Source organism: Barbatula barbatula (genome assembly GCF_947034865.1).
Source record: "Barbatula barbatula genome assembly, chromosome: 25".
NCBI classification, from domain to species: Eukaryota; Metazoa; Chordata; class Actinopteri; order Cypriniformes; family Nemacheilidae; genus Barbatula; species Barbatula barbatula.
This window is the reverse complement of record NC_136788.1, coordinates 2,953,522-2,978,477: the sequence shown is the minus strand read 5'-3', so window position 1 is coordinate 2,978,477 and position 24,956 is coordinate 2,953,522. Positions and strand designations below refer to the sequence as shown.

The 24,956-nt window shown below is 39.3% G+C and overlaps 1 protein-coding gene across 2 annotated transcripts in view; it reads left to right on the top strand.

Annotated features, from left to right (window-relative positions):
- nup160 (nucleoporin 160) overlaps window positions 1-24,956 on the top strand; it is a 51,051-nt gene that overhangs the window by 4,817 nt on the left and 21,278 nt on the right. For both annotated transcript variants that reach the window (XM_079450245.1, XM_079450244.1), the window contains exons 5-20: window positions 26-101; window positions 179-293; window positions 4,548-4,787; window positions 4,862-4,959; window positions 5,838-5,922; window positions 6,001-6,069; window positions 10,344-10,427; window positions 10,504-10,674; window positions 14,665-14,764; window positions 15,199-15,364; window positions 15,447-15,574; window positions 15,640-15,800; window positions 16,585-16,721; window positions 22,501-22,571; window positions 22,655-22,814; window positions 22,910-22,979. In XM_079450245.1, coding sequence (XP_079306371.1) covers window positions 26-101; window positions 179-293; window positions 4,548-4,787; window positions 4,862-4,959; window positions 5,838-5,922; window positions 6,001-6,069; window positions 10,344-10,427; window positions 10,504-10,674; window positions 14,665-14,764; window positions 15,199-15,364; window positions 15,447-15,574; window positions 15,640-15,800; window positions 16,585-16,721; window positions 22,501-22,571; window positions 22,655-22,814; window positions 22,910-22,979 — 1,931 coding nt within the window. The remainder of the gene's footprint in view (window positions 1-25; window positions 102-178; window positions 294-4,547; window positions 4,788-4,861; window positions 4,960-5,837; window positions 5,923-6,000; window positions 6,070-10,343; window positions 10,428-10,503; window positions 10,675-14,664; window positions 14,765-15,198; window positions 15,365-15,446; window positions 15,575-15,639; window positions 15,801-16,584; window positions 16,722-22,500; window positions 22,572-22,654; window positions 22,815-22,909; window positions 22,980-24,956) is intronic.

The following is a 24,956-nucleotide window of genomic DNA, read 5'->3' as shown; positions in this document are numbered from 1 at the left end:
AAAGTGTTGTTTTTTTGTGATAAAGGTACTGTGTCTGTGGTGGAGCTGAAGCAGAGTTCAGTGATACAGAGAATAGCCGGCTGGATGCCCACAGCCATCAGGTGGAATGCCCACAAATACAAACTTGTCTTATCAACTCTTAGAAACACAGTTTAATTGAAGTTTTTTTTTCTCACAGGGGCGATCAGAGTCCGTGTGATCTGGCCATCAGTCTGGTTGCTCACCAGCTAGATGATGACACCTTTGTGTTTGCCCTTTGTCAGGATCACAAGCTCAGGATGTGGTCATTTAAGGTTAGTGTGGCTTTCATCGAGCTTTCTATTGTTTTATTTAAATAAAAAGAGAACAAGAATTTGAAATGGGAGTAGGGCTGCACGATTTTAGGAAAATGTCACATTGCGATGTGCAATTGCAATTACGATAAACTGGGTGTAATGAGTCAACTTGGTTGATATCAAGGAAAATGCACACACAGATAACTGAAAATACTGAAATTTTTATTTCTCAACTGAGATTTACAGTTCAAACTAGCAACAAGAACTAGAATTACACAATTAAAATAAAATGTTATAAAATTAAATTACAGAAACACCTTTGCATTACTGAATTAAATTAACTTAAACAAATATATATGCTCAACAGTACAGGTAAATTAAACAAATAGAACATAAATACGGATGTACACATTTTTAGGAAAATAATCCCAACAAACAGACATTTAAGCAGGATGTTACATATAATTGCATGAACTCTTGAAAAAGACACTGGATATAAATGTGTGGTTCACTCTGTAAAACCTAAACCTCTATAATCTTTGTTGTTACTTGAAATGGTTGTTACTCAACCAACTGGTTGAATCCTCTTTCTAAAACATTATATTTAGTACTTTATTTAAAACTTTAGTTTAGCAAATTCTGCACAGTTCCTCTCTCTGCTCAGTGTCTGATATCCTGAAAAAAATATTGCCAAATAACAGAGGTAATATTTTTTCTGGGTACTAGTTCAGTGTCGGTCTGCTCTGCATCCATTTCTCCCGTCTCCACACTGCGCACCGCAAGTCACGTGACCAAGCACATGCGCCACCGCCACACAAGACAACTCAGTTTTTTTTTCTCGCATATAAAATGGGCATATATCTCTAAGAATGGATGTCTTGTCACGTCCACGAATGCATTTTTTTCTTTAATATAATTGCATAATTTTGCCGTCATGTAATCACATAGCCTGACATCGCGTTTGCGATATGATTAATCGTGCAGCACTAAATGGGAGGGGTCTATGGTTATGAATAACTTCAGTTTCTAGGGTTCATGTCAGGGAACTAGGATTGTCATGGCAATAACTTCTCTAAATGTGCTTCAACGCATAATTCCATAACTTCAAAATATGCTTTAAAACATAGGCCTGTCATCTTTATGTCCGCAGAATTTTATATATGACTGTATGTCCAGTTTTTTTTTGTCAACTTTATAAAAGATTTGCCATGCAAGTTGACATTAAGAACCATTTCAATTAGTTTCGCCCTACAGTATGCATCAGTTTCTTAGCTGCCATTCTTTCCTCGAAATTGACATTAAGAACTGTTCAAACTTATTTTCCGACCAAAAGTGTATTTAAGATGAAATGAGATGATCCATTATAACTTGTGCGTCATGGCTGTCTAACCCACCATGTTCACAACAGCATTTAATCCTTGAATTTGAAGTCAAGACTTTCTTCACAAAGACTTCAAAGAGGTAGTGGCCACCAGACGAGAAGCACAGCGCCGTGCGTCAGACACATAACTTATGCATGCTTGATCAGGTTCGAAGTTTAACTCCCGATGCAGGATTGGCCACATTTAATTGTGCCGCACCATACAAGGGCGTAAGTTTGGTTTTGACATTGGTGGGGACATTATTTTGGTCTGCAGAGTCGCATTGTCACTAAAGTTTCTCGCCATTTACTTTACCCTTTTTAAACAATATACTTTTTGACAAACACAATTTCTGTTGGTTCAAATGAACACAGATTAAAGTCTCACTATTAAGCACCAATCAATTAAGCTTCTCTGTAGACTCTTGATTCTTTTTAAGTAAGCAGTACCAAATTTGCGGTTATCAAGTAACTTATTTGTAAGTATCAGTAATAGAGTTATTTTGGGGAAAATATTTGCATTGGAGGTTGATTTAAGGTGTGCCCCTAAATGTTTTGCTTGCGCTCCTTAAAATTTCAGTCAGGGGCTACAGTGCTCCTGGTAAAAAAGCACTGGATCCCTGCACACTTCTGTTTTGTCCGAGTTCAGTAATAAAAAGTTGTCACTTATCCAGTTTTTTATATCGACTATGCATTCCATTATTCGATTGAACTACTGTGTTCGAACTGAATTCGTGAGGCTAAGAGGAAATATAAAATTGAGTATCATCAACATAGTAGGGAAAGCTAACTCTGTGTCTCTTAATTATAACTCCTGTAGGTAGCATGTATAATGTGGAGAGCAGAGGCCCTAAGACTGAGCCCTGTGGCACACCGTACTGGACTTGCGATTTGCATGACACCTCATTGTTTATTACTAAAAGTTGAAAAGGGTCAGATAAATAAGATTGAATCCATTTCAAAGCTATTCCATTAATGCCAATGTAATTTTCGAGTCTATGTAAAAGTGTGCTTGATCAATGGCACTGAATGCAGCACCAATAACGAGATACCACCTCGGTCAGACGCCATAAGCAGATCATTTGTTACTCTGATCAAAGCAGTCTCTGTACTGTGATGTGCTCTAAATCCAGACTGGAATTCTTCACTGATGTCATTCCTTTCGAGGAAGGAACATACTTGAGTTGAAACTTCTTATAAAAAATAGATTCGATTTAGGTCTATAGTTAACTAGTTCTCTAGGGTCGAGTTCTTTTTTTTGACAAAGGGCCTTATAACAGCCACTCTTTTATGCTTTAGGCACATGTCCTAGTGTCAGAGATGAGTTAATAATGCTAAGAGGATCTGTTATTCCTTGGAGCATTTCTTTCAATAGATTTGTTTGTATAGAGTCTACCATGCATGTGGTTGATATAGATGATCTAGTGATTTTCAACAGTTCATCGTGATCTACGGTAGAAAATAATTGCAATCTCTTCTTCGGGGCGCTGTAGTTAGTTGTTTGTTCAGCAAGTGTCACAGTCACCTCTGGTTGTATTATGATTTTTTCTCTTAATATCTTCAATAATATTTGTGAAGTAAAATTGAAGATATTAGAGAAAAACCGTTGAACACAGTTGTAAAATAATGTTATAAGTAAAAAACACGAGAAATACAGACTAAATACAGCAATACAAATTAATTGTTGGACAAATTATTGGTTGGGACAATTTAGTGTTCTCTGTTTATTTATTCGACACCCTTGGCTTCATAACTGCCACAGAGCGCGGGCGTCACACTCGGATGTGTAATGTACATTGAAACATAGAAAATGTGTTCATATCACCATTATCGCAATTAATTTTATTGCGATAAATATTGTTATCGAGTTATTGTCCAGCCCTACGGAGTACAAAATCAAGCTTCTGCCATGGACAGCGACTGATGTTCATGGTCTTTGACCACTGCCATGGTCATCCCAGTTCCCTGACCTGAAGCATCTGGTGTGATTCTGTGTGAAGAAATTGTCTCTGAGCTCTTGTAAGAAGTTCTCGAGGCTTATCAGGTACAATAGGTGAAGACTAGTGTTATTTTGGCAAAACAAATGTTTAAAAAATATTGAATAAAAGGATATGATTAATTATTTATGAGCAGTGTGTATTAGAGAAAAACATTTAAATAAAAAATTAGATTCCTCCATTTAAAATGATTACTCTCTAATGAAAGGTTAGGTGTCATCAGATGAAAACCCAGTTTTTTTGTGTTAAAGTGCAATAATCGGGTCCCTGGTGCATCTAGCAACCCTGGAAACTTTATCCCAGTAAGTTTGTTTTGGTGTGGCTTTCCCTGCAAGCATGTGAGAAATCAAGTCGTTCAGATTTCGCTCCGGTTGTGATGTAAAAACCTGATCTTATTATAATGTTTCTGCCCCTTAACCTAGACAATTCCACCCACTGCACTGCCGGCATTGTTGTTTTCACAAGCAAAAGTGGTGTACATGACGCTATGACTAAAGTTTGTGGACAACATCCAATGTTAGTTTTGTTATTTGACATAGAATATATTTCATTTTACAATGCAGAATTGTGCTGCATTAGAGAGAAAAAAAATATATATATTTGCTGTCGTTTCATTTGTTAAATTTAGCTGTTTGTGAATCTTGAGTTACATCCCTATTATAAATACAAAATTGATATGCACAGAACATAGACATATAATATATTATGTAAGCATAAACTTTTATTCTGAATGCGATTAATTGTTTGACAGTATTTTTTATAAATTCAAATATTTAAATGCTGCATTATTGAAAACACCCATCATTTCTGCAAAACCCTATTAATGCCAGCAATCTCACTATGGATTTATCTGGCACTATGAAATGCAAGTGATTGTTTACTTTAATGATGATGTGGCTCTTATTTGCTTCTCAGCATCAGATGTGTCTCCTGGTGACTGATATGTTGGAGTTCATGCCCGTGGGCCGTGGGGAAATGAAGAATTCACTAGGACAGGCTCATAAACTCCGACTCTGCTTCACCTCCACAACTGGCTTGTGTCTCGCCGTTTACCTTGCTGTTCCCAAACGCAGCCAGTTCTGTGTGCTACAGCTGGTGGCCAATGAGAACAGCCGATACAGCCTAGATCACATCTCCACACTGTTCTCAACACAGGTACAGCTTGGGAAAGTAGATGAGCGATTTGTGACAGTGCGGTTACTGATGATAGATATGTCTGTGTTTAACAGGAGACACTGGTGGATTTTGTCTTGACAGCGACTGATGTTTGGGGTCTTTGGCTAGATGATGACAATCAGACCGTGGTGAAGTATATCAGCTTTGAACAGTGAGTACTACTTGTTACAGTTTCTTTATTTTTTATTCTGATGCACCAATATCGAAAAATCTGTACACAAGAAGCCAAAACCAAATATATGTGTGTTATATTAGCCTGAATACTTTTACATTCTGTTAATGTCAAGTGATCAAATTTGGTATGAACAAAATTAATAAAAATTTAGGTGAGTAGGACAGTGGAAGGAGAATAGGATTAGGACATGACAAAGGAGACATTGATTCGAAATACATTTTTATCTCATTTGTAACACAGACCTGTTGAGATGAAAATGGTTTAAACAAAATGAATATGCAATTTGGTTTAATTATTTGTAAATATAATCTCATATACAATTAAGAAACCATTCAAAACTTTAATTTAATCAGCATTTTTAGATGTATTGTGGCCATTCCAGTCTAGTGTCTGTAGAATTTCAGAGCGTTCAGAAAAAAAACAGAGCATATTTTCTTTTATTTTGACCCGTTTCTCCAGTTTTCATTTTCTGCAAATAAATGCATGTAGACACAGTATTTTATTTGAAATTTGGGAGAAATATTGTTAATAGTTCACAGAATGGAAAAAAAGGATAATTTTACCTAAACACATCTATAAAAAGTAAATTCAGAAAAACTGAAAATATTTCTGAAATTGTCTCTTTTTGTTCTCCGCACCTCTATGTCATTAATTCGGCATATTAATATTTAATTTATGTGTAATATTAAACTGCAACATCCCTGTTATATTCATTTTGAGTGGTTGTTATCAGGGAATTAACAGAATTTAAAGACTAAGCCAATCAGAATCAAGTATTACAGATTCTAGTTCATTAATCACATTTGCCTCTTGACACAGTTAATTTCTGACCCTTCAACTGTTTGAAACTGCAGTAACACGGCAGGCATGTGGAACCAGGTGTTTGTCCAGCCCTCACCACCGGAGGAAGTTCACACTGGTGAAGATCAAGACCCACGGGTATGAACATTCAATTAAATGCTGAAATACTGAAGTGCTCTTTAGGCTCAACTCAAACATTGATGTCTTTTTTAACAGGAAACATATTTGGATATTCTTTTTTCACCAGTACGCTTTTCAGCCGCAGCCATTGTTAAAGCATTACAGGTACGATTCTCATTTCCATTATTTAATTTTAATGTTCAGTTTTCAAAGGGGTGGCTGGGTAGGGGCAAGCAGTTACATTGGGGTGGCACAGAAAATTTCATCATGCATGCATTGTAAGGTTGGGTGAGTGCCAAACATGACACTCATCCAACCTTAAAACACTTCAAAAGGACACTATAATTACGATGTATCGTGTGATTGCTACAACATTAAAATTTTAATATAAAAATATGAATCACCCATATGTTGTTCAAAACTATTTGATCAAATAAAACTTATTACATTTCCTGTGAAGCCAAAATTCATAGCTCCCATTTCTGTTGGAGAAAAGAACAAATAATGTCAGTTTTGTAGGCTGTTGAATTTTATTTCAAGTGCAGACAATAAATCTTCAGAAAACTTAAAAGCCATTTCCAAAAACTATGACACTAGTACTATAAGTACAAACCACTTGCATTAACAACAGATGAAAAGATAATTTAATGAATATCTTAATGCAGAGATAACATGACTAGAGTCCTATTCGCACAGGATTACTATCTGGGGACTTCGTGATTTAGAAATGACCTCCTCACATCTGTATTTATTGTGGCGCATTCGCACAGGTTAAGTGATGCCTGTGATTTGACTCAAATTTACAGCCTTATTTCCCGGATATGATGGCAAGGCGTTGCGTATAGTTTATATATAGTTTATGCCCTCGCCATGACACTACCACCTGTCAAATCACAGAAATGCCGATTCGCAGGGGACTAACATTATCACAGGATCTCGGTGTTCGTCAAAACATGTTAACGTTTGGAGTTTGATGGTGTGCGCCAGGGAGTTTGGATAGTGTGCAAGAGGGAGTTTGATGGTGTGCGCGAGAGAGTTTGATGGTATGCAAAATGTTGGTAGTGTGTTGTGAGACAGTTTAATAGTGTGTGAGAGACAATATAGTAGTGTATGAGGGAGTTTGACAGCGAGTAAAGTTTGAAATATGTCTTGAACATACTTTTCTCTTCTAGCGAAGATTAAAGCAAACAAAGGTCTATAAATACTACTTTGTTAAATGTCATCAGTTGATTTTGTAGCACAGCAGCGTTACAGAAAATATACAGTCAGGTCCATAAATATTGGGACATCGACATAATTCTAATCTATCTGACTCTATACACCACAACAATGGATTTGAAATAAAACAAACAAGATGTGCTTTAACTGCAGAGTTTTAGCTTTAATTTGAGGGTGTTTACATCCAAATCAGGTGAACGGTGTAGGAATTACAACAGTTTGTATATGTGCCTCCCACTTTTTAAGGGACCAAAAGTAATGGGACAGATTAACAATCATAAATCAAACTTTCACTTTTTAATACTTGGTTGCAAATCCTTTGCAGTCAATTACAGCCTGAAGTCTGGAACGCATGCATAGACATCACCAGACGCTGGGTTTCATCCCTGGTGAAAGTGAGACCTCTGCCAGGCCTCTATCGCAACTGTCTTCAGTTCCTGCTTGTTCTTGGGGCATTTTCCCTTCAATCTTGTCTTCAGCAAGTGAAATGCATGCTCAATCGGATTCAGGTCAGGTTATTGACTTGGCCATTGCATAACATTCCACTTATTTCCCTTAAAAAACTCTTTGGTTGCTTTCGCAGTATGCTTCGGGTCATTGTCCATCTGTACTGTGAAGCGCCGTCCAATGAGTTCTGAAGCATTTGGCTGAATGTGAGCAAATAATATTGCCCGAAACACTTCAAAATTCATCCTGCTGCTTTTTTCAGCAGTCACATCGTCAATAAATACAAGAGAACCAGTTCCATTGGCAGCCATACATGCCCACGCTATGACACTACCACCACCATGCTTCATTGATGAGGTGGTATGCTTTGGATCATGAGCAGTTCCTTTGCTTCTCCATTAGGGCTGCACGATAAGGGCCAAAATGACAATCACGATTATTTTGATCAATATTGAGATCACGATTAATTAGCACGATTATTTGTTGATTTTAACCAAAACAATTTTTTATTGTCACACAAGCTAATTACATTTACTGCCTTCACATCCATATTGTGCAACATTCCTGCTAATGTACAGATATGTGCATCAAAATAAAATAGGTCCTCTTATTCACCAAAATTCAGTGAATCTCCTTAAAGAATAAATTAAAATAAATTAAAACAATAAAGAAAATGTAGCAAAACTTCAACAGGGCACTATTTTACATTTTACAATGTGTAAATATATTTTAGGAAGCAAAATATAAACTTAAGTTGTACCTGCATAATGGATGTGAATAAAACTAAAAATAAAATATACAATCAATAAGAAACAAATATTCCATAACAGAATGTAACCAAATAAGAACATTTCAAGGCAGAAGAACAATGCCGAAAAGTTGCAAAGTACTTTATATTGGCAAGATCACGCTCCATTTCCCCTCTGCGTTTTCTGTACATCGCAGGTAGTGCCACCTTTGAAAAATAATTACGCGAGGGGATCACGTATCGTTTATCCAGAGTGTTGACCAAGAATTTGAAGCCTTCGTTTGTCACCGTGTTTATTGAGCACATGTCTTTAGCCAAATGAAATGCGACTGCATTCGTTATTTCACTGTGTCTTTGGGAGGTGGATGGGTATGGTGATGCGCTAAAGAGGCTCGCTTCGATGGATGTCTGAGTTGATGTTGTGGGATGATTAGTCTTTGCAACGCATTTCTTCGCCCTCATACATTCATCGTATTGAACTTTATGGTGTTTTTTTAAGTGGTTAAAGAGGTTCGTTGTGTTGCTTTGTGGTGCCAAAACAACTTTATGGCACTCTTTGCATATGACCTGTTCTTGTTTTGTGTCACTTGCCTGAAACCCAAAATGTTTCCACACAATGGATGACGATCCGATTCTCGGGACAAGCCCCTCGGCCGCTCCCTCTGCTACGTTAGACATTTTTTCTTTGTTAAAATAGATTATAGCCTGCTATCTGTTGTGGTATTTTCCTCACGCTACTCTGTCTTCTGTCTGTGACTGTCTACATCTGGAAACTGACTGAGCTGCTGCGCGCTGCAGGGAACAACTCTTATTGGTGCATGGACGCACGTGATCAGACAGCGGCTTTACAGCGCGCTAGACTGGCTTTAAAAAAAAAAAAAACTTTAATACAAAGCGTAAATGAATGACGCATTTTAAATATCGCTCGATCACACGAATTTGATCGTGGGAAGCCAAAATCGTGATCGTGATTAAAATTCGATTAATTGTGCAGCCCTATTCTCCATACTCCTCTTCCCATCATTCTGGTACAAGTTGATCTTGGTCTCATCAGTTCATAGGATGTTGTTCCAGAAGTGTGAAGGCTTTTTTAGATGTTGTTTGACAAACTCTAATCTGGCCTTCCTGTTTTTGAGGCTCACCAATGGTTTACATCTTGTGGTGAACCCTCTGTATTCACTCTGGTGAAGTCTTCTCTTGATTGTTGACTTTGACACACATACACCTACCTCCTGGAGAGTGTTCTTGATCTGGCCAACTGTTGTTAAGGGCGTTTTCTTCACCAGGGAAATAATTCTTCGGTCATCCACCACAGTTGTTTTCCGTGGTCTTCCGGGTCTTTTGGTGTTGCTGAGCTCATCGGTGCGTTTTTTCTTTTTAAGGATGTTCCAAACAGTTGATTTGGCCACACCTAAAGTTTTTGCTATCTCTCTGATGGTTTTGTTTTGTTTTTTCAGTCTAATGATGGGTTGCTTCACTGATAGTGACAGCTCGTTGGATGTCATATTGAGAGTTGACAGCAACAGTTTCCAAATGCAAATAGCACACTTGAAATGAACTCTGAACATTTTATCTGCTCTTTGTAAATGGGATAATGAGGGAATAACACACACCTGGCCATGGAACAGCTGAGCCAATTGTCCCTTAAAAAGTGGGAGGCACATATACAAACTGTTGTAATTCCTACACCGTTCACCTGATTTGGATGTAAATACCCTCAAATTAAAGCTAAAAGTCTGCAGTTAAAGCACATCTTGTTCGTTTAATTTCAAATCCATTTTGGTTGTGTATATAGCCAAAAAGATTAGAATTGTGTCGATGTCCCAATATTTATGGACCTGACTGTATATAAATATACATGTTTTTCCTTTGCGTTGCCAAAGCAATGCTTTATTAACAAAGCTAAAGTAAAAATGCATTTGTGCTACCAAATGTGTAAATGCAACCTTTTGTTTGCAGTCCAGATGGAACCAAAGTTATTCGGTGACCTCTTAGTATTTTCTACGAAATTGTTTTTTTTCTCCAGATTTACAAGAGAGGAACTGAGCGACATTTTGACTTATCATGGGAGGAGCTAAAGAAAGAAGTTGTGGTCACACTGGAGAGTGAGGTGAGCTGGGACTGTTCTTCCCTTGTGTTGATTCCTCTCGATTTCTGCTAAACATTTCTCCATACATTTTGTCTAGCTTCAGGCCAGTGTGACAGAGTATGAGTTCTCTCAGGAGGACTACCGCCTGCTGCAGTTGGAGTTCTGGTCCAAGTTTTATGCATGCTGTCTGCAGTATCAGGAGGTTCTGTCCAACCCTCTTGCGCTACACGTCAGCCCAGCCACAGCCATGGTCTGCATCCTCAAGAAGGTATCCAATTTTGCTGTTTAAGTCAAAGCAACATATAAAAATTCCTGGGTTTATGTTGCAAATGTAAAAGCATTAGGGATGCACGAACAGTGGGTCTCATTCTCTAAGCATGTGTACGCAGACATTTGTGCTCAAAACCTGCCTAAGAACGCTTTTACAAACAAATTGTGATTCACATAGACTTTTGTACTAAAATGTATTATAAATATAAGAGAAAATATAGGAACAGTTGAAAGCACATGTACACCAAAATAACCAGTCTTTTTCTTTCCTTCTCTCTCTATTTCGCTCTAAAACAAAATTACAAATTCCATGTTTCATCTTCAGATTTAATCATATACAGTGAAAGAATAAGAAAAGCTGCTTTAGACTACAGCTCGAGCTGAAAGGTTTCTCTGAATAACCGCGCTTTCACAGCCAGCTAATGAGATCTCTGCAAACTGCGTGTCTGTATAAAAGGTGTTTTATTGTGTATAAATTGACTCTACACTTGGAATTACTTGCGAGAGCGCGTCTGTAGACAGCGTCACATAGGGTTGCCTGGAGTAATTTTTACTTAAGTGACGACAGGTGTTAAAGGAAAAGTTTGTCGGAAAGCACGCGGCTGCTCGATTTTGGAATACTCCAAATGGCTTAAAACTATACAAATGGCCGATCTAGTCACTGTCTAATGCAAATGCGTTGAAGTCTCTATCGGGGTTTCCAAATTTTTCTACTAGCTGGTCTTCCTGCTTGCACAACAAAACCTCTACAGAAGATCCAGAATGCCACTTCAGAATAGTCCAATGTTTTGTTCTTATCCATTCTTGGGTGATTTTAGATGTGTGTTTTGGGTTATTATCCTGTTGGAGGACCCATGACCTGCGACTGAGCTTTCCAGATGCAGATGCAGCAAAGCAGCCCCAAAACGTAACCGAGCCTCCTCCATGTTTCACTGTAGGTATGGTGTTCACTTCTTTGAAAGCTTCGTTTAAGAACATAGAGCTGATGTGACTTGCCAAAAATTGTAGATTGCCGGATGGTGCGATTATAAACTGACGTACCTTCACCTTGGAGTTTAGCTTGTATCTGATTGGCAGTTATCCTTGGTTCTTTTGCTACCATTCGCACTATCCTTATGTTTAATCTGGGGTTGATTTTCCTCTTGCGAGCTTTCCTCATGGATTTTCCTCATGGAGCTTGGCTATAATTCCATGGACTTTAAACTTCTTACGTTTACATTTACCGTACTTGTCTATTATTTTCTTTCTGAGCTCCTCAGACATCTCTATCCTTTGCTTTCTCTGGTTCAGTGTGGGCCACACAATGATACCAAACAAAACAGTGACTACTTTTCTCTGTTTAAATAGGCTGAATGACTGATTACAAGATTGGATACATGTGTGATATTAATTAGTTTGAAATATTACTATAATTCAATTATGTATGATCTTTTCTAATGGGTACCATTAAATGTGTCCAGGTCATTTTTATAATATCTTTGTAGAATAAGCAATAATTTATCTCTTTCCACAGCTTCTTTGCTTTATTCTTTGACATACTAAAGGCATGCAAGTATACATGATACAATAGCTTTTAATTTCATCACTCTTCATGAGGAATGAAGAATTACTTCAATGAGCTGTAAGGGTACCAACAAATTTGAGCAGTTCTGTATAGTCGCTCACATCAAATTTAAGGCTCTCCTCCTGGCCTACAAAACCACCACTGGTTCAGAATCCCCCAATTTTCATTCGCTAAGGCAGACTTATCTACCTGCCAGATCAGTTTGCTCTGCAAACAAATGGCATCTTGTGGTGCAAGCTTTAAGAATCGTCTGAAAACACATCTCTTCCGTCAGCACCTGACCGATCGGTTCTGACTTCTATCTCTTTTCTACTATTTATTATACATCAATACTTCTTGTTGCTGTATATCTCTCTCCCAGCTCCCACAACAACAACAGGAGTGAGGCACTGAATGAACTGTACTAGCACATCACTGAGCAGCAGCCAGCCCCCCCAGATGCTTTTCTCATCTTGGCTGGAGATTTCAACCATGCAGACCTAAAGAGTGTCTTCCCAAAATACACAAACACATAGACTTTCCTACACGGGGAAACAACACTCTGGACTTTGTTTACACCATCTTAGAGGATCTAACAAGGCCCTACCCCTCCCCATCTTGGCACCTTAGACCACATCACTGTCATGCTAATGCATGCATACAGACCGCTCGTTAAAACAACCAAACCAGTTCGTAATCAGAAACAAGTGTGGCCAGAAGTGTCGTCAGAGGTACTTCAAGGCTGTTTTAACACCACTGACTGGAATATGTTTAAGCAGGCTGCCACTTACAATAACAACACAGATATCCAAGAGTACTTCAAGACTGTCACTGCCTACTTCAGCAAATGCATTGATGATGTTAAGGTCACAAAGACCATCACTGTGCGGGCCCACCAGAAGCCGTGGATGACAGGGGAGGTCTACAGTATATTCTCCTAAAGGCTCGGAACGCTGCCTTCAGAGCTGGAGACGAGGAAAGCCTGACTACAGCTATGGCCGATCTAGCCTGCGGTATCAGGCTAGAGACAGTACTGTCCCCGGACAGTGTGAGGAGATCCCTCAGAGGGATCAATGCGCGCAAAGCTCCAGGTCCTGTCAACATTGCGGGGCGCTGAGAGACTGTGCTGTAGAACTCACTGATGTCTTCACAAACATCTTGCTGAGTCGGGCTGTTGTCCCCACAAGCTTCAAAGCTAACACCATCATTCTAGTTCTAAAAATGTCATCTCAATCCTGCTTCAATGACTCCGTCCAGTTGCACTTACTCCTATTCTCATGAAGTGCTTTAAACAGCAACATCAACTCTGTCCCACCCTTGGACGTCATCCGAAGGACCTCCCACCCACACAACATACACTGACCCACACTAATCACTTTATGCAGTCTTGGACTGCTCACTACCTCATTCAGCATCGGTCTGCCCCTTTTCAGCTACCTCTGCAGATAAACAGGCATAAAATGCACTTCTGCCACATTTCACATGAGCACTGAAAACTACATCATCAGTGACTGACAGATCATTCGCTGTAAAGAGTCTGTTGTGTTTCATACTGTGGTTTGAAACAAGTGACGTGTGCATTGTCTTTGTGAAAATTGAGGAAAGCGCGAATACATGCCGTTCCAAATCACAAAGAGCTTGTGTATCATTTCTCTCTTCCACCTATGAATTGCCATTTACTTCCAAAGGTCACAAAAAAAAGAAAATATTTTTCTGTGTATCAGTGCTGAATATTTTACGTCCGCATTGCGATGATTCGTCAAAACAATTATTTACCACAGCCCTACCCATAGCTGATGCAGATATTGATATAGGCCTTTATACACATCTTTTGGGGAATCATTTTATTTTATTGTCATTCATTCATTCAAATAAAAAATTAAACACTGCATGAATTAAATATAATAAAGATCCACTGTATGACAGCCGATTTTCTCAAATAATAGAACAGTATCTGAGTAAAATCGCTTAAAACAAGAAACATTTTTGAATGTTTGAATAATGTTAAATAGCGGATGTGAATGTCTGTCTGATTGTTTAGACAGCTAAGTGCACAGCCACAGCCTGTACACTGCTACATGGTATCAGTTGTTGCATAAATCTAACCCTCTGGTAAAGCAGATCATGGAGACATTTTAATCTTTCACGTTCTAATATCACCATATCCCACACCCTAGCTGCCATGATAGCTTGCACTCCTTCCCAACATACGAGCAGACACCACATAATCAGCAAATCTTAATATCAGCAAGGTACAATAATTATTGTTGTTAACACCTTTAAAGTCATGTTCAGGTCTTTGTTACACGTTATAAAAACGTCATTGTTGGATGATTCGATCCAGTCCCGTACTGCCCTAAATACTCATGCGTGTTTTTATTTCTCCATTCATAAAGTGTAATTCTGTGTTATTTGGGTTGTTTAGGAAATTTTGCTCTCTTTCAGGCATTTGTGTCATTCTTGTTGCCCTGTTTGGCTGTCGACCATCTTTACCTCTCCTCCGATGAATACTTTTATTGTGAAGAGGAGACGCCCATTGCTGAGGGTAAGAGGCCAGTCTCTTGAAGTCAGATGTCTGCACAATGTGCAATGTGGAAGACTACGGTTTCATAATTCCTAGCATATTAATCTGGCCTCTCACAAACAGGAAAAGTTTTTTGTTTGCATTAAGCCTTTGCATAAGAGCTATTTCAGCATTACGGACGTGAAATTCCCAGTTAAAAACCATCTGTTTATATTTTCCTAAACCTCTGACAACAGTCTATACATGTTATGAGGGAAAACATGGATGTGACAAGAAATAACACATGTTTTTGGGAGACAAAATTGAGAAGGGATGGCACTTACTAGAACATAATTTTTACTCTTATAATCGTATAATTTTCCTTCATTTGCGCTTTAATAAGAAACAAAGTTATGCGCGTTTTATTGAACGACTTGAACCGGAAACCTAACCTTGAATCTTGTTTTTTTTCTTAGATTCTGATATGAGCAGAGACATCCTGCTGCTGGTTCAGTGTCTGCGTCTGTTGAATGAATATCTCACGGATGACATGGTTTATGAGATGGAGAAAGCACTTGAGCACCTGCTGTCTCCAGAGAGAACCTCTCAGAAAATCTTTGAGGCTCTTTTGGCCAGTGACACGTCTGTATCACCTCAATGACAGATGTAATAGTCACATGAGCTGTTGATCAATTTGATGACTCCAATTAAATGTTCTTCACAGTGCAACAGGAATTCAGGACATCGAAAACAAATTGTTAGATGTCCGTAACCCTATCGGTGCCATGAATCTGCTGCTCAGAGAGCTGGACCTTGAGACAGATGCAGAGACTGATAGTAGACCACCTTCAGGTACTGGTAGATTTACATTTTCCTTTGTGAACCACATGAGGAAAATTGTTTCTCTAATGTCACAGGTCAATCTCTACGAGTGAGGATCAGCCTGTCTCAGCTTTATGGCAGCAGTGTGGCCTCTAGTCTCATATGTCAAGGCGTCTGTCAGACCAGCATGACCAGGATGCTGCTGTGTAGAGACCTGCTCATCCTCCAACAACTCTACCTGCATCTGGGTGACAAAGTGAGTTTGTGTGAATGTGGCTTCTGTCTCACACCATGTCCTAAACGTGATAAACAATTTGTGTCCAAACTGCACCTAAAAAAAGGTTGTGGCATGACAATAAGCTACAAACAAGGCCATTTCTAACAGTTTGACTCTGTTCAGGCACCCTCTCGCGTTGAAGCAGGAGAGCTTTAAACACAGAAGTAATAACAGAGGACCGATCCGGCTATTTAAATGTCATCTGCTTGTTTTGCGAGTGAAAGAGCTTTTTTGCACCCCTGAAAAGACTTTGTGCATTGCGATAGTGAGATGAGGGCAATGTACTTATTTTTTCTGAATTCTGAATGTTAAATTCGACCAAAATACATATTTTCCCAGTAGCTAAAAATTAGACTGTGCATATTCCTACTCATTATGCCAGCAGCACGGGTCTCATTTGTAATAGGTTTCACATATATCATACGTCATGTGATTAGCTGCTGCTCCAAATGTGTCATGTATACATTTTGACCAGCAAATTATGGCTGTTGTGATGGCTGGTGTGGCAAAGTTTTTTTTCTTGTCATAGTGTGCTATAATGCATAATTTACATGTTAAACATTTTAAAAATCCTTAAGGGGCCCATCGCACAACACCAAACCCCAATAAAACCCCATAAAAAATATTTAACCACTGCAAAATGTTTTGTACTTGGAAAGGATAACTTGGTTAGGATACTGTGTTAGGAGAGTCTTTTTGGTGATTGGTTGTGCATGTGGGACGTGTCTTAGAGAAGGCTTTTTACTGATTGGTGGTTATTCAGATATTTCCTGCAGGTGGTTCTCAGTTGTTGCAGCTGCAGCAGGAGTTGATTCCTCGATGCTCTCATTTGCTCTGCACGTATCACCTCCTCAAACAGATGAGCCTGACACTGTCTTCGTCCGTCCCTCTGGACATACTGTAAGTCCAGTCCAGAACAAATTTCATCTAAATATTTATCACATCATCTATATGCAATCAGTAACATCTTATTCAGACACAGACATTAGACCGTTTTAAATGTTTCATTAAAAGTATGAATCTTCACGGTCTGTTGCCTATGATGATGTTTGTGGATGTAAAGGTGTTAGAAAATGTATAGTATTTATAAAGGGGTCAGCCACTTTTTTTTGTAGTTCGAGGTGTAATTGTCTATAAATTATAAATTCTTATATGCAGTGTATCAAACATAGAAAATTATTATAAACTGCACTTACAATAAATATATAATCTATTAAACATACTTTTTTATATAACTGTGGCCATCACAAGCTGTCATGTTCAGCTTCCAAGGCTTTGCCTCAAATGAAACACTGTTGGTTATTTAAAAAAGGGTTTTAAAAAGTTGAAGTGATAAGGTTTTTGTTTGCTACAAAAACATACAAAATTTCCCCCTTACAGTTGACTTTTCGTTATTTGATTAGAAGACATTTATTCTAAAAAAATTTAATAAGTCGATTGTCCGTTGACTTTATGTAAAGTGACTAACGTGGTACTTAACTTTACATAGGTAATTAGATTTATTTATATTTATCTTCTAGGCTATATTATATGTATACAGGGGGAATTTATTCACTAACAATAAGAATACACATATGTGACTGGTGTTATAAACTATTGTTCATGGGGTCTTGTACTGTAGGTCTTCATCGCTTTTCACTTGTTAATTAGTTGTGGGTGGATTAATTCAAGTTTTTTCCATCCTAACCAGGGTGTCCGCGCGGTAGTAAAAAGAATCTACCACAATTATGGCCCTTTAAAGGGTAACAAACGCAATTTGACTTAGTAGTAAATTTATCATCACCAACCCAATATATGTTGAGTTTCCATTTTTTGCTTAATATTTGTGTCTCCATGTTTTAACTTCATCTAGCCTTGTTTAAAAATATATACTGTGCTAACAGGACCCTGAGTAAGTCGGAGTTGATGGAAAAGATGTAGAAGTAAACTGTGTAGAGTTCCGTGGTTAATAGGCTATCAGCGACGCAACAAAATTTTCCGCCTTTTTGCCTTAATTGATATTAGCCACTTGCTTCCATTTTCTACCAAATTTACAGTGTGAAATGGGGAAATGTACGTTTTCGCAAACTTGTCATTTAAAGACTGGTTAAGCCCGTCAGGGGGAATGACCGGTAAGCATTTTGCACCTTAAACTATAAATGTTGCCTGCAACGGCATAACCGCTATGAAGTCACACAGTGGATCGAACATTCAGCAGCAGCGGCTTCGCGTGAGGGGGGAGCAGCTCCCTATTTCATTGTTTTGCGATGCTAGCAGCACTACACAGGTCGCTGCAAATCTTGCCAACTCAATGTCAGCTGTCGTCGCACCACCTCAGCAGCAAACCAGTGCCACCAGCACCACCACAACAGCGATAGCCAGACAGCAGACCTTAACTCGGGGCTGAGGTTCTCTGGTGCCTGAACCATCATTCACATAATTCAAATCAGGGCATTGGGGAATTGTTCCAAAACATGTTCACTGACTCCGATATAGCCGTACATACGGCGTACATACATGGATTCGGCATTGCTCCACATTTTAAGAAGCTGCTTATAAATGGCTATGGTTAGGATAACTCAAGGGCTAGGGTTAAGGTAAAGACAACTGAAACTCAACTCAACACTACAAAAAACATTATTCACAATGACAGTACTTAATGATCACAATTAAATATTACAGAATTCGCTTCATTACAGACGCGAATTCGCGTCATGTGAAGGGCCTCTGCCACTCGCTCACGGCCCTACTAGAGCAAGCTCCTGATTGGTTAACGTGGCGTGAATCTCGCGAGTTGAAAAATCTGAACTTTGGCGAAAATATGCGCCTTATTCACGCGAATCGCACCGCAAGTAGGTCATCGCGTCTTTGCATTGACTTAATATGTAAATCACTCGCGCTTAACGCTTCATTCGCTTCATAACGCTTATAGTAAGTGGTGCTTTGCATACCCCCCCAAAGAAGGTCTGCTGTTGATTGTCGTGTTGGTAGTAAAATATATTTTGGAGGTGGTAAAAAAGGTAGTAAAAGGTAGTAAATTCATCTCTATGATTCCTGCATATACCCTGCTAACGTCAGCTTTGCAAAGCCCTGAGTTTTAATAACATCAATAACAAAATGTATTAATTATGGTAATGTGAAATAATTTTAAGGCATCAGCCATATTAGGTAATATATTAATTCATATATTGAAATATATTACATATACACTAAGTTTTGGAAAATACTTTTGGGCCTTTCTTAGTTTTAGACTAGTCGACTAGATGGTTGCAAAACTTTCGTTTAAACAACTGTCAAATTAGTCTTTGCGCACATCCCTAAAGTAAACTAGCCCTGCTTCTGATCCATTCACTTCTCTTACTGAACGCTACTGGGCGGAGCCAAGAAGTAGGTGTTGTTATCTTGCTGTGGGGCCATATGAAAATGTATCCACTTGGTGAAATCTGTTTTACAGCCATTTCTCATTCAGGTTTTTCCAGAGAATGATTACAAAAAATTGTTTGTTATTGATGAGGAGGGCGTCTAAGATATGAAACTTGCTTGGATGTTGCAAATGATACCAATACCTCTTATATGTCAAAAGATAAATTTGATCCCTGATGTCACAGATACTTATCACTTCAAATTGAACTTTTTAAAACCCTTTTTTAAATAACCAACAGTGTTTCATTTGAGGCAAAGCATGGAAGCCGAACATGACAGCTTGTGATGGAAAAAGTTATATGAAAAAATATGTTTAATAGATTATTTATTTATTGAAGTGCTACTTATAAGTGCAGTTTATAATAATTTGCTATGTTTGATACAACATTCTGTGTAAGCTCTAAATGGGTTTGATACGTTTTACATATGGTGTTTTAGAGCTTTTCAGTTTATAGATGTCCTTAAGGCCAATTCGATCTTTAAGAAAAATGGCTAGAATTTGGATTGCATGAATGCTACCAACCACTGTCTTCCTTCTTCAGGACGGCTGTAACAAGCCACGTTTACATGGACGTTTTACAAGCCACGTTTACATGGACATCAATAATCAAATTATTTGCCTTATTCGGAGTTAACTAATATTACGATTTAGGTGTTTACATGAGTTGCTTTAAGAATATATATTTCATGTTCCCGTTTTGCATGTTACACTACATAGTTCGATTTATGGCATACTTCATTACGTCCCTAAGCGATGCCGTTCGACGTTCCCTCCATAATTTCATGTATTAACAAACAGTTCATCTTTGCCATGGTACCACGTACAGTTTTTGTTGTTTCATTTATTTTCTAGAATTGGCATCTTTCCTGTTTCCCGTTCAGACCAAAAATGTGCTTTCTTGCTTGAAACCATGTTGTTAACAGTAAAATTAAACAGGTGTCCACTGCCGTGCGTGAGTGTAACCTGTCACAAAGTGCAGCGAAAGTTCCTAAGTGCTGGTAATAGCGCTTAAGGTGTGTACATGTCTATACCGCACTTCGATAATGCGACTAAAATCGGAGTACTCCACCCATCTTAATTCGATTTGTGATGACTAGGATTATGAGTTTAGACGGATTAAGCTAATCAAAAAGCTCTGTTTACATGGTACATTCTTAATCAGAGTATTGTCTTAATCGTGTTAATATCGGATTATTGTTGTCCATGTAAACATGGTCATTGATGTGGCAGAATGGGCTGTTGCTTGTCACTCTAGTGATAAACACAACCTCAATTAACACAGAAGAAAATAGATATGCCAATTTAACAGTTTTACTTCACCATAAACATCCATATTTTCTGCACTATAAGGCGCATTTATAATCTGGAGTGCCTTATATATGGATCAATTGGTTAATTGGTTGATCCATACTGGTTGTACACTGCGCTCAGTCAAAATGTTTCAGTTTGAAAAACCAATACAAACTATTTAATAATAATAAAATGTTTCAGTACGACTGGTAAACTACAAAGCCGCACCGCTTGCAGCATTACGGCTACCGTAGTCCGTAAACACCTGTACTGTGCTTACTCACAGTCCCACAACACTTGTGTGTGTATAAAGACCCCAAAATGGCACCTTTCAAGAGACACGCTTACGACGCAGAGTTCAAGCTCAAGGCTGTCGGTCACGCATAGAATATGGGAATAGAGCAGCAGCGAGAGAATTCACCATTAATGAATCAATGGTACGGAAGTGGAGTAAACAAGATGATGACCTTCTTAAGAGAATGAAGATGGAGATTTTTTACCAAGTAAAAAATACTACACAGAGTTTCCGAGGGAACAAAGCGAGATGGCCACAGTTAGAGGACAAACTCGAACAGTGGGTTGTTGAACAGAGAGCAGCAAGTAGAAGCGTCTCTACAGTCACTATTCGAAAGAAGGCAACAGCGCTAGCACGGGACATGAACATCGATGCATTTCGAGGCGGTCCTTCTTGGTGCTTTCGTTTTAGGAAAAGACGTAATCTCTCCATCCGCACACAAACTACCGTCTCGCAGCAACTGTACGGTGTCTATACGCACCACAGGGAATGAGAAGTCATCCTTCACTGTAGTTCTCGCCTGCCAGGCTAATGGCCTGAAACTTCCACCCATGGTTATTTTCATGAGGAATACCTTGCCAAAAACTTTCCAGCCGGCGTCGTCATCAAAGCTAACCTGAAGGGATGGATAGATGAGGAAAAGATGAGTGAGTGGCTGAGAGAAACTTACGTCAAGAGACTGTGTGGCTTTCTCCACACAGCTCCGTCCCTATTGATCTACGACTCCATGCACGCCCATATCACCGAAGGTGTCAAAAAACAAGTGAAGTAATTCTGAGTTTGCTGTCATTCCGGGTGGATTAACTAAAGAACTCCAGCCGCTAGATATTGGTGTCAACAGGGCGTTCAAAGCTAGACTGGCAACACACGTTCACCAAGACGGGGAGACAGCGCCTGGCGACTTACGCCACTATCTGCCAATGGATCGTGGATGCCTGGGCTGATATATCAGTCTCAACTGTGATCCGAGCTTTCACGAAGGCAGGAATAATCTCTGAACTGCCAGGCAACAGCAGCGACACTGACTCGGATAATGACGAGAGGGAGGTTGGATGCCGTAGTCGCCCAACTGTTCAATTCGGACACTGAAGAAGAAGAATTCGAGGGATTCGTGGACAGGGAATGAACTGAAAAAGTGTTATGTGTTACGTGTTATACGTAACTGAACAATGTTGAGTTATGCACTAACGTTTGATTTAGTGGTATCAGACTGTTTCTTTTACTACGTGTTTACTGAATTAGGGAAAAGTTCCCCTCCACGTTTGGGAGAAGAGTGAGCAAGGCTCGGAGATATTGTTAATATGCACATCAACGTTTGAACAACGTTACCATGGGAGTGAACAGAGTTGTCAGAACGCTTAATAATGTTTGACTGTTTGACTGTTTTGTTGACATTCCACAGCTCTATCTAGTGGATGCATAACGCAAACCCAGTCAAACGTTTGACTGCATTATCTTCTATTCTATGCGCCTTATAATCCGGTGCGCCCTATATATGAAAACAGTTCTAAAATAGGCCATTCATTGAAGGTGCGCCTTATCCGGTGCGCCTTATAGTGCGGAAAATACGGTACTTCTAGTGACTTTATACTTCTGAATTAGACTGTTAACTAATAAACCCTTCCTCCATAATAGGAACACATTTCCTGTTATTGACAGATTTCATGCATTTTGGTGTGGTCCCTTTTCAGAAACACAGATTTGCAGCATCTGTCTGTTCTGGAGCTTTCAGACTCTACAGCCCATCCAACCATCAGATCAGGTGAAGGGAATGTAACATCACAGAGTTCTGCTTTATTACTGGTGATGATAATATTGACTGTTCCTCTCTATGTTGTCCATAAGTGTTGAGTCCACAGACTGTGCTGGAGTTGTTCTACCAGAATGTGGCACGTAAAGTCATCGTGTCTCAGATCTTCTCTCAGCAGGATATGATGGCCAATGAGAGTGTGCTGCACTGGCCACAGATGATCTCAAGCGTTCTCACACTGCTCTGCCAGTTTCTGTATCCTCCTCATGTGAAATAGACGTGACTTTTTCCATTAGTTCTTCATTTTAGTTACGTTTACAATGTTTATTTGCCTTGCATCATTTTATTAGCTGGCCGAGCAATCCCAGCTTCTTGTTTCCTGAATGCCTGATGGGGAATTGTCAGTATGCACAACTACAGGTGAGACTTAATGCATCAATGCTACATGTCAGCAACTCCTGAGTTCCTGAGTTTTGCTCTAGGGGTGACTAGTTTTACCTCTTTATTTCCACAACCTCTGCATTTGACTCGGTTCCTTAGTCCTTGTTCTGTCTGTTTTTAATGCATCCTCTGTGCACATACCCTTCAACCTTCAATCATATTTTTTTTTAAAGCAATAATTCAGCCCAGAATGAAAATCTTCCCATAATTAACTTACACTTTATTACTATCCCATATGTTTCACTACTTTATAATAACTTTTATTTCAAAACACAAATGCACTGGGAACACTGCACATTCTATTCTAAATCAAAACTATTATTACTCTACAGAAAGAGAAGAAACAGGAAAGTTCTTGTGAATCACTGAACTAATATTTAGTTGTATTGCCACGGTTTCTGAGAACTGCTTCACATCTGTGTTGCATGGAGTTAACCAACTTCTGTCACTTGTGAACTGGTATTCCAGCCCAGGACGATTGCACTATAGACCACAATCCCTCTGTTTCTGAGGTGAAACCAAGAAATGCAGTGTTTTTGATGTCACCCCACAAATTTTCTATTGGATTAAGGTCTGGAGATTGGGCTGGGCACTCAATCTCAAAACCTAAATCTTGTTTATCTGGAACCAAGATGCTTCTCCCTTACTGGTGTGTTTGGGGTCGTTGTCTTGTTGAATAACCCATTTCATTTACATTTAGGCATTTGGCAGACGCTTTTATCCAAAGCAACTTACATAGCAATATCCTATACATTTATACATAGGTATCTGCAATCCCCTGGGATCTAACCCACAACCTTGCGTTGTTAAAGCAATGCTCTTACCACTGAGCTACAGGAAAGTTTCAAGGGCATTTCCTCTTTCCGGGTATCAAACTTATCCATGATACCCGGAATCCAATAAAAAGGCCCAATAGCATAGTATTAGAAACATTCCCATATCATGATGCTTGCGCCACCATTCTTCACTGTCTTTACAGTTCACTGTGGCTGAATTCAGTGTTTGGAGATCGTCTGACAAACTGTTGGCGAACCCTAGACCCAAAAAGAACACACTTGCTTTCATCAGTCCACAAATGAAATGTCTTTGGTCCAGCACCTGGCTTAATTTGGCCAACCATAATCAAGATAACGTCTGAACGCATCATCTTGTTGGTCCTTGGGCCAACTAGAATCGTGAAAGTGTGCGAAAACATAACACAAATCAAAGTTATATTATATTTCAGTAAAATATGTTTATTTAAGAGGCTTTACTTCACCCCCTTCCCGAGCTTCGGAATCTCCATGCCTGGCCCCTGAAGGGAACCAGCTGAGAGGTGCTGGGCTTCCGCCCGATGTAGTAGAGACTATTCTAAGTGCTAGGGCTCCTTCCACTAGAAAAAGTTACGCCCTTCGATGGAGTGTTTTTATGCATGTCATACCATGCAAGCCCCAGTACTCTCAGGGTTTATGTGGCTGCCATTTTGGCCTACCATGCCCTGATTGATGGGGTTTCTGGTTGAAAACGCCCTTTAGTCGCCCGCTTTATTCGTGGAGCGAGCGGCTGAGGCCTCCTAGACAGACAGTCCTTCATGAAGACGTGCACCTGAAGTAGCGGTAGTGCACCCGAATTAGCGGTAGTGCTCGAGGGTCTGGTTAGCACCCATTTCGAACCTATGGAGTCAGCACCTGTTAGGCTTCTGACCCTTAAGATGTTTTTTCTAATGGCAATCACTTCTCTTAAGAGAATCAGAGATTTGCAGGCGCTCTCAACGTCGCCATCCGAATAATGGTCAAGGCAAACGATATGGAATTTAGGTGAGGGATGCTATTGCTCTGGCCTATGAGGCCAAGTTTCACCTCTAGGAGTCGGAGCTCATTCAACAAGGGGGGTTTCATCTTCTACGCCCTTAGCAAAAGGTTTCCCCTTGCAGCAACGTTTTTGATGCGGCAGGTTGGTCCTCTCCGCACACATTTG